Genomic DNA, 15,226 nt, shown 5'->3' on the forward strand with positions numbered 1-15,226 from the left:
TGTAAGACATTAGTCAACTATTTACTAGCTCTGCGCGGAGATTTTAAATCTTTTTTTTGCATGCACTATTCAATGTGGCGCAGTATTTTTAAACAAATGAAAACAACATGGCGCCATCTATGTGTTTCACCCGCTGTGAACCGGTAGTGCGGAGCGCGACTCGAGGGTTGTGTGTAAATTGTTTTCTGCGATTCCACCTCGAACTACAGGGCAAGGTACGTTTAAAAAGTTACGTAGTGCTAGATAGTGGTTATACGCATACATCCCTGAAAACGAATGCAAATTATTTACTTTCATCAAATAAATTATCTCTAGTATCTAAATTTATTTTTTAATCAGGGATTTAGGAAGACACCTAACAAGATTGAATAGAGTGTGTTACCTATATTTATTTTGCTCTTGCCCCATTGTTCTTCATGTGCTGTTTAACTCTGTAACATTACATTTTTTGTTATCTTTGCCTTGAGTTGAAAAAATCGAGTTTATAAATCATTTTTTGCTTGCACCGATCTGCTTGTAATAGCGTGGTTCTTTCTTGTCTAAGAATTATAGATGTTTATTGTTTGCAGCAGGTTAGAGCTAGTCAAGTAAAGCTAGGATCCTCAGATTATTCAAGCTGGGGCACTAACTGTATCAACACAATACTAAAGCGGTTAATAATTACGACATGTTTTGATTACATTAAAGAGAGTCTAATGTTCAATAGATGTGATTAGTCTATGCAAATATGTTTTGTCGATAATTCTGTGATACTCTCTTTATGGCGTGCATGCAGACTACAGTATATGACTTGAGTGCGCAATTCCGATTGTAGTTCTAATTAGCTCAATGGGATATTGAACAAGTCCTATGCTTGATGTTAGATATATGTTCTACAATATGCATTATTACAAAATGGTGCGGAAGTTTTCCTACACGTAAAACATATTTGATTTTTTAGATGGTGAGTTGGACTCAAATACAGGCCCAACTGCGCGACCCCAATAACCCAGTGGTTTTCTTCGACATCACTATCGGCACAACGGTTGGTATATACGATTCACTGTGTAAATACTTCATACGCATTGCCACGTGCACTCCACAAGTAGGTTCAATTATCTACTAGTAGGTTGACGATGGTCTTTTATATATTACCTCTGTTTTAATCAATTTCAGGAAGTTGGCCGAATGGTTATCGAGTTGTTTGCGGATGTGGTTCCAAAAACGGCTGAAAATTTTCGTCAATTTTGCACTGGTGAATATCGACGAGACGGAGTTCCGCAAGGCTATAAAGGTTGCTCCTTTCATCGCGTTATCAAAGATTTTATGATCCAGGGCGGCGACTTTGTTAATGTACGTATGATTGCCAGTATTAGAATTGTCTTAATGGATGCTTCGTCTTGGTTCTTCACTTTTGTAGAGTGTGTTGATTTTGGCTTGGCTTATTTTGTCTCTAGCTGTTGTCTTTAGCCCATATTCATTCAGTTAACCCAGGTCTGCTTTAAGAAAACTCGCGTCGAATATTTTGTTATTTTAATCAAGATGCAAGTGCTATATATGTTGCTATTATCAAGGTCGAGTAAGGCTTGTTTTCGGTTTTGTTTGTAGAACGATGGAACGGGTTTGATGAGCATCTATGGCGGTCTGAAATTCGCCGATGAAAAGTTTGCCTTAAAACACGATGCAGCTGGCCTTCTATCCATGGTGAGTGTACCTTATTGTTCTTTGGTGGTGTGTAATGAAACGATCCGTTCCTGGCGAGAAAACACATTTTCACAAGCTGACACGGTTTATTATAGTCTAATCTAACATTGCTGGTGGTCATATTCTTGTTTCTGACAGTTTATAGGTGACACCTTTCTGTAAAAAAGCAGAACGTTCGGCTTCTTTAGGCTGGAGTAACTCCAGAGCCATTAGTTGATATATTAGAAGTCATTTGATAATAGACCTTCTGCGCGGGTGAGGGTAGCTGAGTATAAACTGAACTTACATGTATCGATTGCTGTGGAACATTTTGAGCGGACGCTTTGAGTTTTGTATTCGGTGTTGTAACCAAGTGCTGCCCTATGTGTCTCTAACTAATTTAATTAACCTTTACAGGCCAACAGCGGCAAGGACACAAACGGTTGTCAGTTTTTCATTACCTGTGCTAAATGCGATTTTCTAGACGGCAAACACGTTGTATTTGGTAAGATATTGGCTTAAATAGTAAGTTATTATGCTGTGAACAATGTTTTTCCGTTGCTGAGGGCTAATGTATATACTCTATACGTAGGACACGGTGCTTACGCATGCTCACAGCAGACTCTTAGATACCGTGGATATTACTTACATACTTCGTATAGACAAAATCAAGTAAATTTAATATATAAATAAACAGACAAAAGAATTGCAGGACTTTTTTTATTTGCGTACGTTTACCTAACCATTAATCACTGATGGAAAGTTATTTGTGATCCTTTTATAGGACGAGTCCTCGACGGTTTGTTAGTAATGCGGAAAATTGAAAACGTACCCACTGGTGCTAACAACAAACCCAAGATTCCTGTTGTTATTTCACAATGTGGACAGATGTAAACAACGGTCGCGGGAACGTTATCTACATGTATATGCTAATATAATATTAGTAAACGGCGCCATAAGCAAAAGTGGAGATTTCAACGAACCAGTGATGTATTACGAATATAACAACCCAGACGCATTTAATGATATATGGAAAAACTTTAACAACTAAGTTCCTACAAGCTTTCATGTGGCCTGAAAGGCAAAATAGGTTTTGGCTGATTTTTATTGCTGCAATGAGCCTGCTTACCTCATCTGGATTATTTATTATTATTTTTTTTCATTAAACAAAGTGTTAGATGGCAAGCAAATATTCACAGTTCCGGCAACCTGCTTTAAACCTGTTAAAAAATTATATGTACATCATGAATTTCTGAAAGAATGCGTTGCTTACAAACGCAAATTGTACCATTGTATATATATATGTTGTACACTAATAAATGTAAAATATCGTAAGTTTGTACATGGGCTAATTGGATTTGTCTCATTATTGCGTTTATTGAGTGACAGACATAGACCATTCAGGAACAGGTAAAAGTTGTGACTTAAGCGCGCCATAGCCGTCGTTGAATATGCTGACACTGCTACTATAGTTGGCTTAAGAAATAAAAGAAATTTTTTTTATTTTTTTTCCTATGCCTTACAAATTTTTCTTTATTGTTCCGAGCATCCCAAATGAGTTTCAACTTTATATTTATCGACTTATTATTAAAACTTTGGTTAAAATAAAACCCGTTTAAGATTTATATGTTTTTTACACGGTTTCTAGCCCGATAATCAATTTATTGTCAGAACAGACGGCAATATTATCACGACCTACTAGATGTTTTGAAAAACTTTTTTCGACTTAAGAAGTTTCTTTACTTATCCACAAAATCAATCCTACACGCTTTAGCTGCAAAGGGATCATTTCGATCACGTCTCATATTGCGCAGACGCTGATCACGGTTCACATTGTGCACGTTTGCGAATGAGCGCGACGAAAAATAAGCGGTCTGCCAATGTTCGATATGCGCTGTTATCTGAAAACGATGAAGGGAACGCGGAGATGAGGAGAGCTGTCATCAACTCAAAGCTTACGCCGCCAGATGGAACTTCAAGCAGCTTGGCCCCTTTTTTACTTGAGGTGTTCGACGACTTCAAATTGTAGGTGAATCTGCGTTAGTGTATTCGTCATGCGAACAAGCTTTTCCTGTCCATGGTGTCACCTGCAAGTCATTCGTCCTATATAGTGATAATTGTAGGTGGCGTTAGATGCTAATGTATCTAGTAAATTATAGAAACTCGTAAATTGTTGTGTGAAAATTCCATTCATGTACGCTCATGCCAATTTCTCAAAAATTTAAAAGACCTTTAGTGTGACCGTCTCTTCATGCGAGAGGCCATTTTGAAGATGTCGGTCGCAGCCACTACGTAGAACTACGAAACCAATGCAGAACGAGGAGCACTTACCAGCTGAAATTCAATCTTTGTATTTCGGACTCAAATGATCGATATAATAGCTCGATCAAACACGCTGCATTTCACGATCAACTCTGACCACGCCGTTAACATATATCAACATAGACTGTATTATTCAACAGGAATTATTCTCAACTGCTCATCCATTTTTTTTATGGCACTACTCTGTGAGATTTTACGGAAATTGTAATCTAGAACGGTATGAGAGTGTCATTGACGTCCACGCATGTACAGGGCCTTAATATCTCGGAACAAAATAATGAACAAATGTCAACTTTTCCCAACATCAGATTCGAAAGCATATTTTAAAAGTTGGGCGTTTCGTGCTGCTTTTGTCTACCTTTTTCAAGGACGAAAACAGATACCAATAGTGCTACGAGTGGCTACTATAAGATACCAATCTAGGTACAAGTTGCAAGGAAAAAAATGAAAGCAAATACGATGAATCTATTTTAACTGCGATTTCATAGTGATGATGACATGATTACAGACAATTTCGCTTGATGCAGTATTTTCACTTACCTAACACCAAGTAAAATAAAAAATTTGATCACACCTAGTATTCTGAAGATCCTTTCCGTGGTGGAGAGCCAATATTTCAGATCACAATAGACCCTCGAAATTTTATTTTTTTTTATTTTATTGAAGTACTTGTTTATTTAAGTATTGATTGATCCACGTCAAAGCTTACGGTGTTCCTGTAAACGAATTTACACGATAATTAAATTATCCTTTCTTAGCTCTATGCATATAATCGTTTCCAAAGATTTTGAATGCAGATGCTTGATATGCAATTGTGCCAAAATGGATACTGACACATGCGTCTTTTTTCTAACTGACATTAGCCGCATCATGAGTCATATTTTGTTGTACTCAAATAACGAGAGACGACCATTTATTTATACAATACTGAATCAGTACGTGCGGATTAGCAGAGTCTACCCAAAGAACATCGATCACAGATGTGGCAAATTTGATCCATTTTGTGACACAAAACTTTAGTTAAAGAGAGGGTGTCCTGTAGGCCTACTCTGAAAAAAGCTACGATTAAATGCATTAAAACATTCAAATGTACTCAATAAATTCGATTCTGTAACCGCCGAGAGTAGCACTGTATTCAGAAGTTTTCGGTTAATTTCGCGAACTTCTGTGGGTTACTTTAAATAGGCCGAAACTGTACCGGTGTCAGTACACCTCATTCGCAAGACCCAGATGTGTAGATGTTGTAAAGCCGTGCTACGAATTTACCAATCCTTATGCTCGCTATCAAACATATTCAGCGCATCAACTGTTCTCGCTGGGCGGCGACAATACGAGTTTTGTGGGAAGGATAGACGATCAATACCGAACCAGTCTTGCAAAACCCGTCAAGGCTTTTATATTCCGAATGTGTATCCGAGAATCCAAACGTAAAAAAAACCGCACGTCAGCTGATAATGTTTTACCTTGCAAACAGAAGGGTGTAGAGTAAATACTCAATGTGCCGGCTTGAGGGCCTAAGGCAGGGCTGTACGTCTTATCAACCTCTATCGACGACAAATCTGTGAATCCATCGTGTGAAAAAGTAGGAGTCGACCCCATTGGGCAGAATACACAGCCCCGATCGTGACGAGCATTGCCACGACAGTAGGGCGTTTCGTGACAGCAGTAGGTCTAGTTGTGTAGATCTATTGTAGCGGCCTCATACTGCATGACGGCCCCAACAGCGTCGCATACCCAAACTAGTGTAATCTGTCAGTTGCTCGTGGAAGCAGTGGAGTCCCACACGAAACAGCCACAGGCAGATCGCGAGGTCTGGCCAGCGCGACGTGAAGTTGAACCTACTAGGTGATAGAGAAAACCGGCCGCGCGGTAAAAACATGCCGCTGGATAGGCGCGACTGAGCTGTAAATATATGATAAATACACGTCGACGGCTATATAAGCGCAAACAAAGTGCCGTGAAGTATACGTTCTTGCCGGTCAACGACGAAAATAAGCCCGTGCACTTGATTATATTGTGAGTTTTTTGAAACTCGGCTGCCTGCAACCAAAACGTAATCCGAGCCGATATTTTGGTGTGCTTTTTTGCACAGTCGCTCGTTATTGACAACCAGCTCTAAATGATTATAATGCATCTCAGAATATGTACAGTATATGGGGTGGTTTGTATTATTTTGCATTGGAATGAGAACGGGTTCTATTGTCATGGTAAACCTCTAGTCTTAGTAGAAATTAATATTTTCAGAACAAGGCGCGACCCTGACAGCTTATATTGAAGTCTGTTTAACTAAACGACGTGTCAGCTAGGGGTTTAGAGTACAACCCCCGTGTTTAAGGTAGGTGGTCAAAAAAGATATATCATAGAATGTACCGTGGCGTAACCTAACTGGTATATAGCACAACGATAGATATGTCATTCGATAGAATGACGTTCTAAATTAGGAACCTTGTCATTAATATTTATCTCACTAAATTTGTCTACTGAATGAGTTTTATTCATTTTTTAATACTATAGGTGCGTCGGTCAACCTACTGAAAAACGTTCTTTTTAGTAAATTCAAGGTGTGCGGGGTGTTGTCACCGTGAACGATTTATCCTGTACTCGTGTGCTATTTCGAAATTAAATTCCAAGAGCCTGTATAAGGACTAAAATTACGTAAAATAAACATGTGGCTTGGTAAAGCGAGTCTTTAACCAAATAATGGTCGAAACTGACTATTTGGATCAGAAAAAAATTGTTTTTATATATCTCTTGTGCTCTGTCGAACGTCATATCTGATGCAATAATATTGCTACGCGGTTATCTGTCTCACTCAGGGGGAAGTGTTTTGAAACTCAGAGCAACAGTTTTTATGATGTGTATTCGTTATCGAGCGGCTTCGCAACTTTCGCCTGAGCCCGAGGAAGGTGATGGCAAGCCGCATGTTAAACCACGGTAAGTAAAGCATTATAATATACGAAGGGACTGTTTCTACAAAGATTCACTAACTATTCCGCTACTTACCAAGCAGTTCACTATAGCAGCAATTTAAAGCTGCTTGTTCATTACATATCGCTAGTTATATTTGATAACGATAGCTCAGGTAACGGGGACGCGACGATTCTCAATAGATTCTTTTGTACAACCAGGATACAATAAGTAAGGCAGAAAGCTTCCATAACCGATGCTTGAGAAGCAAAAAAATTTAAATGGTTATATAATATAGCTAGTGGTTACTAACGTTTGGCGTTTACCAGGATAAAGAAGAAGATTATATGGAAGCGTTTGCCCTTCGGCACGGCTTATGATTTAGATTGTGCCCTTTTCGATGTCGAGAAAATTCATAAGAGTCCTCAACTGAATGCCCTTAGTCAATGGGATTATGACATATTTGGACTTGCGAAGATGTGGCCGTGCACAGTATTGAGTTCGGTACGTATATTAGTTTTTCAAATAATGTGCAATTTGACCAAGATACGACCTAGCCATATAAGTAGACAAATTTATTTGGATATGCGTTCACTCAATATTTTATCCTGTCCAAGGCAAACAGTACGCATAGGCTAACGATGAATCGACGAAACTGAGGTCTAATTTCCTAGAACCTACAATAGTAGGCATCGCGGCTCAAGATAGGCAGACATTCGTCACTTTGAAAACTTTGTAAATGTTTGTCATTTCTGCATTCTGCCTGGTTGTATTTATCTTCGATATATTTCCGAAGCGATTTTGAGCTTTTGCTTATTTTGTTTAGTTATCGAGTACATCAACAGTGTGTTCTGATGAGCTTTAGTCGTTTAGGTTACAATCGTCTTCCAAAACCTCCCGGCAGTTATGCGAAACTGCGAGTCAATTTCGAGTATATTTGAGAAGTTTTTTTTTTGTTTCAATTGATCTGCTGCGGTGTAGAAAACACGCATTAAACAGCACTTCAAATAACGCATTAAAACAGTCAAGGAGTATCACACGATGTTTCCGATGCAGATGTGTTTCCGCATATTAAAGGATACTGGTCTAATTTCGGCGTTTGGATTGCTCGAGAAAGAGCTGATACTGTACTTGCACGTTTTGGAGAGCGGCTATCGAGATATACCATTCCATAATCGGGTGCACGCTGCCGACGTCCTCCACGGAGTCTACTATCTTTGTACGCAGCCTGTGGCCGGACTAAAACAATCGCCTCGATCGAAGAACGTTGGCACTGCCAATCTACAAGTTGTCACCTCATTCAGAGAGAAGCAATTCGGGGAAAGGCAAAAAAAAGGTGAATGTCCCCCCCCCCCCCAAAAAAAAACACTTGCACTTTCACATGTAAAGATGCAGCAGTAGTGATCAGGTTAACTAACCCCACTTTTTCTGTCTAGAAATCGATGATAGTTACAGTTAGTGAGGATTAGAATTTCTTATGCGTGGTGCTCTCGTATGCCTTTAAGATGCACTTTACCAGAGTAAAGTTATCTTACGAAGCAAATTTGATTAAATGTTTTATTTGCTCTTAGTTCCTTTCGGAAACCTTAAAAATATTTGTTGTCTTTGAAACAAATATGTTGGAAGATAAAGAGAAAGAATAGGGAGTATAATATAGCTGGTAAAAACATAGGAATGAACTATTGCTGAAGTTTCTTTAATCACGTACGCCAGTGAGAAACAGCAGATGCACTCGAAGTGATTCATAATATAGCGGAAATTCATTCAACCGCGTATGATATCATCAGGTAACCAGAAGTCGACATTGCCGATTGATCCTAACTCGGAACGCACGTATGGGATTTTAGCAGCAAATATAACCCGACTTGAGCTACTTGCTGTCCTGTTAGCCGCAGCAATGCATGACTACGATCATCCAGGAAGGTCCAACAGGTTCCTGGTTCTGACAAAGTCACCACTCGCACAATTGTACAATAATAGGTACCATTCTCTGCCTGGAGTTTTATTCCGTACTGGTTTATATAGGTGTATTTAGCGTTTGTCTTGATAATAAATGTAATGTATCATCGTGCTGTTACTCGGTGAAATCGATGGGAAAACGTTCCTTATAAGGAATTCTCTATCTATTACCAAAGACGTTGTAGAGTGAATCTTTTTGTCTTTCTACTATAAAACTACCGGCACTGCGCAGAATTTTTTGTTGTCCCACTAATTTGACCGAATGAATTTCTTCGAATTTTTTATATGGACATTAAAGGATATTTGGGAGGAACAGATGGGTTTTTGTTTTATGGCACGTTTCACAAAAGCCTTCCACTACAAATGAATGAAGATAAAACATAATAAAACGGACCTTGAAACTGTTAAGCCACATGCATGTGGCACGTCCACATTGTAACGGATGCTCTCCAATATCTGTTTTACTTTATAGGTCAGTGTTAGAGCAGCACCACGTTTCAAAATCGTGGGAGCTCATGGAAAGTTATCCTGAATGCAATTTTCTGAAGAACATGCATCCCACTGAGCGTTCGAAGCTACAACAACTCACTGTTGACTGCGTACTGGCCACAGACCTTGATCGTCACTCGATAGTACTAGAAACTTTCAACGATCAGGTATGTAGTATAAAATAGGATATATATATCCTATATATATATATATATATATATATATATATCCCAGTTGTCTGTATAATTTTTTTACCTTAACATTTAAGGTTTCTCAAGCTAAAAATTGATCATCAATTTATGTTGCCGAGAAGGGATACGTCAAACTGTGCCACGCTCGTTTTCAGGTTAAGGCTGGCCTGAATTGGGCAGATGAAACGCATCGGTTGTCAGTCCTTTTAATGGTAATCAAGCTGGCTGATGTGAGCGGTCCATGTAAACGGTTCGATTTACACAGCAGTTGGATGAACCTCCTTTGCCAGGAATTCTACCAGCAAGGTGAAGAGGAACGTAATCGTGGCTGGGAGATCACCAAATATATGGATGGTAACCACCCGGAAACGGCAAAACTACAGAGCTCTTTCATCACGAACGTGGTTCAACCACTCTTAACAGCGTATAGTAACGCAGGTCTCATGCCCAGCCAGTGGGTACTTCCCGTGCCCCCAGCGCTTGACGGTATGGAGGACGCACCCAGTACGTGCAGGTTTAACGCTTAATAAGTATTCTTGCATTTATTTTTACTGCTCGCACACAGTATCCTCAAAAGATTGAATTCCATAGGAAAGATAACACACACACACGTATCTTCCTGTGATTACGGCTAAACAAGTGATCTTTTTGCTTGCTCGAAAATTGAGCCACTGTAATGGTAGCATCACTTCAACAACACTTTTTTGTACAAAGGCCAGCTGTAACAGTTTTATCTATCAATGACAATACGGTATACAAGCATATCGGAATGAAATCCAATGTTCATTATGGACATGCTATTCGCAGATCAGGGCGACGGAGAAAGGCAATCTCTAATGAAGGACTGCATTCCTATGAAACATCTCCAGGTTAGTTAAGCTGTATTGTTATTTTAGATTATTGGGGGAATAGTATGGTTCGTTCCGTTTGTGCGTGCGTGTTCCTTAGCAGACATTAGGGCATTAGGTAAATGGTAGTAAGTCTTGATTTTTTTTAATAAATTCAATTGTTCTAAAACCTCCAAAAAAGCTTTCTTGCATGCTGGATATTCCTATAAGATAGTACTCCATAAACTTAGCAACAGCGTATGCTAGCTACTACCGCCAAATCGCCCGATGACAGAATGTGCATACATCTGCCTTTGTTGTTCCTTTTAGGGCGTGAAGCTTACGTTTTTTGTAACGTTTAATAAATGGCGCTATCTAGACAAAGATGGTATGCAACAAAAAAAAACAAAGAGTGATACCACTAGGCATGTGGCAATCTAAACATTTCTATCCAAGTCATTGTGGGAACTGTTTCCCGTTATTGTATCATAACGACCTTCGGTTGCGCCTCACTGTCAAATGAGCTATTCCTAATTTCATTCGCCAGTTACGGGAAAAGATAAAAATGTCAGCGCGGGTCCGGAGAATATGAAGCGTGCGACAAAGAGTGCTATACAAGTCCTGGAAAGTAACTCTTACGTTTGCTATATGTGACCGTGCGTTATCGTTGAGAAAAAGCGTCTGGTCTATTTTCTCGAAATTTTTTAAAATAATTTTGTATATTTGCGAAACAAATACGTCGATCTATTGTATGTACGTAGAAAGCAATTCCTAGTAGATTAAGCTCTCAGTTTTAACCAAATAGAAAGCAAAACCTCTTGTCTGGTAGGACCCTGAACCTTGCTTTCTCTCCTGAAGCCACCCAGTTGGATCTACGTTGACGTACAACTTTTTTCACACAACCTGGCAGTTCTGTGCAAAGAAATCGGCTATTGACTGACGCTTCAGCTCGCTTACGGTGAGGTGTTGAGTTGCAGGACTAAACCGTAATTCCTTATTATTGGAAGGTTTTCTGTAAACTCAAAATACTTGAAATGGTTGACAACGGTCCTAGACTACATTTTCAGCCGACTTCCGCTTCGTTTATCAGCCATATTCCTTCAAGTGTCTTCAGATTATCACTATCAAACCTGAACGATCGGTCAGTCAGAGCAGCTATCATGTCTCAATTCTGTATACTGTTTCCAAACTTGACAGATCGCTCTCATGCAATACATTTAGAATTACGTAAGGACCATTTTTCAAGTTCTTATGCGTGCGTGCGTGCTAAATGTCCTAAGCTGTTAAGATAAGATCTTGCACTTCGATGTAACGCGTAGTGCATGCGTCAAAAATGTTTTTTTTTTTTTTTTTTTTTTTTTTTTTAATTAGAACTGTGCTGAGGAGTTACGATTTAAAAATGCGGTACAGCATCCACGACTCGAGTGTACAGCGTAATTTGTTGACTCATTGGCTAAATGTACATAGATTAGCGGTATTTCTACAAGATTTTTGATTTTTCTATCTAGTTTTGGCTAATTTTGGAGCTAGACCAAAATAGTTGTTTGGTTTGGCAGAGTTGCGCGAAATAAGTAAAATTCTTAGGATTTTCATTTCATTTTCAGGATAACCTCTCTTACTGGACAAATATACTTGAACACAAAGGTCAAAAGGGAGGAAGCGCATTGTGAATGTAAGGAAAGTCTGACTTTATTTGCATATACCCTATTATTCATGTAAAGTATCTTTAACACTTCCAGTTGCTTACCGTTTGACCCCGCTTTTTAGTTATATCATTTTTCAGTCTGAGTTTCGACGGATGGACTTTCATCAAAGTGTTTTGGAATCCAACTTTTTCAAACAAGTGGTGTGCAGAGCATACGGCACTAAAAGTATTTATAATCACTGTGGAAGTCCTTATATTCTGTGTCTTTCATATATGACTGTACCCCTCTCGATTGTCTAGCTGGCGAGCCACCCCACGAGTTGGACCCTGCCGCACTGGAACACCTGTTATTGTAATCGCATAGCTTCCATGCACTCATATCTGCTTCGACAAAAAGCTCATTTCAATTGATAACTTAATTCGCCAGTTGGCCGTCAGCTTTCTGTACCGAAGGTCGCCGTTGACTAGGCGGTACTTGATAGTACACAAACAAAAGAGAATCGACAAAATGCATGCTCCATTAGGTTTCCAAACAGGCTGGTGGCTGGACGACCGGAAAAACCACTTGTAAATTGAAGTTCGGTCTTTTAAGGCAATCTATTACATTTATCTGTAACTTATGTTGTGATCAGTTTTCCATATTCGTTCAATAATAGCTAAATGGTATAAACATCCTTTTTATACTAAAGCATTTTAAAACAATAATTTCAGATTAATTTCCGTTGTGTGTTTTTTTTTTCGGAATATATCTTATTAATTTTAAAATGTTATGTAAGTGATCTACGTACGAAACGATGAAAGTAGACTTAACAGCAGAAAATTATTTTTAACAAATGAAGAACTAGGCAGAACCATCCGTGAACGCAACCTGCAATGGAATTTGCATAGACCTACTATTTGAAAGTTGCTCTCATTCGAATAACCTTATACTCAAATTCTTGAACATTCGGAGCTCAATTGAAATCAGTTGAGCCATATTCGGAATTCGCTATTTCAAGAACCGTACACCAGCGGCACAGATAGAAAGGTAAGTCTGTGTAAGGAGCATCTAGGTAAGCGAAAATTGCCACTACCTAAGTAAATGCGATAAATAGCTCAAATATAGAAAAAGCCACTACAAGCAATAACCAAAGTTTTTTTTCGTTTTGTTCCATGACATTTTTAGGTCATTCAGGGGTTCTTCAACCAGGATCTTCAGAGTCTTGGAACGACTTTTTGGAAAGGAAGTACCTAATAAATAGAAGTTTAGCGTGTGGCCTCGTGAGTCCAGACTCATGGCCGTAAATAAATAATAATAAGTTATTTATCTAGTACGTATTATGCATTGACATATATCGAAATATGCGGTACGCGTCGTCCGTTACAAGCAAACCTTGCCATCGCAATGCGAAAAATAGGATAACGATCACGATCACTCTACGCTAATTACTGAATGATTTTAATCAATATGGTAAGCAAAATAGGTGCTCTTACAGAACTATGTGGGTACCAATTGATGGGTGACAATCTGTTAACCTGTTAACCGTAGGACCCAATAATATTTACATTAATACTGACACTAAGCATCCTGCAAATCAGGTTAGGCGAGGAAATTTTCGTTGAAGATAGCGCTCGTAACCGTAGAATGCTTTGGTATCGTCAAAGTTAAAAGTGAAGAAACACATTTTAAGGTACACATGTTTTCATGTTTAATAAATAAGATGTACAAACCGCAATGTTAAGATGTACACTCTTTCAATAGCAATGTATATAACCCTATATCCAATGTTACTTACGAAAAACGCGTACTACTGGAGGCTGCCAATCGAACGGTAAAGGATATCACTTACTTACGTGTATAGTAAGTGAAGTAAAGTCCCGTTGTTATTTGGTCATAAAAATAATTAGGTACTAATACTTGGCGGTCGATGAGAGTAAGGTTAATCTAATGATCTACACCGGATACATCGATAATAACATTGTACAGGCACAGTAACAATGCCCTCGTTAGGGAGGGAATAATTCGTCAAGGATGTGAAATATATATTACATGTTCTTTTTCGTCCTAGCCGCGCGTCTCTTTTTTTTGCGGAATATTTTGTGAGCTAAAATATTGCCATAAGGTCTTTCGCCTCAGAAATGAACTTGAGGCGTGCAAAAAGCGCGGGCTTTTTTTAAAGTGAATTGATGCAGTTTTACTTGTATATGTGCCACCAATCATTACTTTATAAATTATAGAATAGGATTATCAGATCGAGAACCTGGTAATGGTGAACGGCACGTAATGCGAGTCGAAATAATGTCAAAATAAGGCATACGCGTAGTGGGCACTGGAATTGTAATTAACAGAGGAGAAATACAGATATATGAAATAAAGAAACAAACATACGGAATAATGTAAAGACATGAAAACAAAGCAGACGATCTTTCCAGTTCCAATTATTCCAAAGCTATGTACCCAAAACTTGCGATTAATAACTTTAATCAATCATTGCACAATAATATTGCCAGGGACCAAATTGGACCTCACAAATAGTACATCAAATTGACCCAAGGTACCACCGTTTCAATAAAATACAGCAGATTGCGCAATTAACTATTGAGTGTGTTAAAAGAATAAGCAGTATTTAAAGCGTACTTGTTTACCCGAAATCTCGATAATTCGCAATGTTTCTATTAGAGACATTGATACGAAAGCCGCATCGTTTTTTTCCGAAATTCAGGGCCTACAAGTTTCCGATAATTAAAGTTACAACGTCCGAACTTCAGGGATACAGAGCAGATTGCTTAGTGGTTTTCAGAGAGGTCAAAGTCGCGCTTAGATGTTAACGTGTAGTGAAATAAAAATAAACACATACCATAAGAAAAACGTAAATGTATCTGTTAAAAGCACGCACATTGTAAAAAGCGGAAGTTATTCGCCAAGGATACCTCCACGGAAGACCATTTTGCCATAAATATGTATCAAAAATTACGGTGCATTGCTTATGTTTAGCTGAGCTGATACACTCAGTAACAGGAAAGTTGATGAGGGACGGGCAAATTAGATGAAGTAGTTTCACAATTGTGGTGACCCTATGAGTACCTGGTAGTGCATGCTTGGAGTACGCTGTCATGGTGACAATATTTAACAAGCATGCGACCATCGTTTGTTCAACTTATTGTTGGCTATTACTATAAGAAAATAGGATTAGTATGAGCTACGAAGAAGCTACATGTATGGTTGCAATACTGTGTCCTAAATT

General features: G+C 38.7%; 2 protein-coding genes and 1 long non-coding RNA gene across 7 annotated transcripts; 2 read left to right on the forward strand and 1 right to left on the reverse strand.

Annotated features, from left to right (window-relative positions):
• Positions 1 to 76: 76 nt before the first annotated feature.
• On the forward strand, positions 77 to 3,014 carry LOC111261515 (peptidyl-prolyl cis-trans isomerase H). The gene is made up of 6 exons (XM_022835079.2): positions 77 to 215; positions 941 to 1,024; positions 1,156 to 1,332; positions 1,588 to 1,683; positions 2,080 to 2,167; positions 2,447 to 3,014. The coding sequence occupies exons 1-6, from the start codon at positions 108 to 110 to the stop codon at positions 2,554 to 2,556; spliced, it is 663 nt and encodes a 220-aa protein (XP_022690814.1). The 5' UTR covers positions 77 to 107; the 3' UTR covers positions 2,557 to 3,014.
• On the reverse strand, positions 2,774 to 5,951 carry LOC147753325 (uncharacterized). Its single transcript, XR_015311534.1, has 2 exons — positions 3,994 to 5,951; positions 2,774 to 3,749 (listed from the first exon to the last, which is right to left on the reverse strand). It is a non-coding gene; the product is annotated as an uncharacterized LOC147753325 (long non-coding RNA).
• Positions 3,131 to 14,577, forward strand: LOC111261513 (cGMP-inhibited 3',5'-cyclic phosphodiesterase 3B). Of its 5 annotated transcripts, XR_015311533.1 has the most exons (12): positions 3,131 to 3,687; positions 6,229 to 6,319; positions 6,801 to 6,918; positions 7,221 to 7,395; positions 7,948 to 8,227; positions 8,679 to 8,871; positions 9,323 to 9,506; positions 9,686 to 10,034; positions 10,338 to 10,399; positions 11,962 to 12,029; positions 12,842 to 13,029; positions 13,168 to 14,577. XR_015311533.1 is itself a non-coding variant. In XM_022835075.2 (11 exons), exons 3-10 carry the CDS (start codon positions 6,836 to 6,838, stop codon positions 12,025 to 12,027), a joined length of 1,392 nt encoding a protein of 463 aa, XP_022690810.1. In that variant the 5' UTR covers positions 3,131 to 3,687; positions 6,229 to 6,319; positions 6,801 to 6,835; the 3' UTR covers positions 12,028 to 12,029; positions 13,168 to 14,577. The 5 variants fall into 5 exon arrangements, 4 of the variants coding, with proteins under 4 accessions (XP_022690810.1, XP_086824866.1, XP_022690811.1 ...); XM_022835075.2 differs by lacking the exon at positions 12,842 to 13,029; XM_086968740.1 differs by lacking the exons at positions 12,842 to 13,029; positions 13,168 to 14,577 and adding an exon at positions 12,303 to 12,835.
• Positions 14,578 to 15,226: the final 649 nt, after the last annotated feature.

The sequence above is a fragment of the Varroa jacobsoni genome, unplaced genomic scaffold (assembly GCF_002532875.2).
Source record: "Varroa jacobsoni isolate VJ856 unplaced genomic scaffold, vjacob_1.0 scaffold_563, whole genome shotgun sequence".
Taxonomy (NCBI): domain Eukaryota; kingdom Metazoa; phylum Arthropoda; class Arachnida; order Mesostigmata; family Varroidae; genus Varroa; species Varroa jacobsoni.

What these genes read in the sequence shown, in the direction of transcription:
- LOC111261515 (XM_022835079.2), top strand. Translation starts at nt 108, where the DNA reads ATGGCGCCATCTATGTGTTTCACCCGCTGTGAACCGGTAGTGCGGAGC. An exon ending in ACCTCGAACTACAGGGCAAG is followed by an intron (nt 216 to 940) that starts GTACGTTTAAAA and finishes TTGATTTTTTAG; the next exon opens with ATGGTGAGTTGGACTCAAAT. An exon ending in AGGGCGGCGACTTTGTTAAT is followed by an intron (nt 1,333 to 1,587) that starts GTACGTATGATT and finishes TTTTGTTTGTAG; the next exon opens with AACGATGGAACGGGTTTGAT.
- LOC111261513 (XM_022835075.2), top strand. Translation starts at nt 6,836, where the DNA reads ATGATGTGTATTCGTTATCGAGCGGCTTCGCAACTTTCGCCTGAGCCC. An exon ending in GCACAATTGTACAATAATAG is followed by an intron (nt 8,872 to 9,322) that starts GTACCATTCTCT and finishes TTTACTTTATAG; the next exon opens with GTCAGTGTTAGAGCAGCACC. An exon ending in TTCCTATGAAACATCTCCAG is followed by an intron (nt 10,400 to 11,961) that starts GTTAGTTAAGCT and finishes TTTCATTTTCAG; the next exon opens with GATAACCTCTCTTACTGGAC.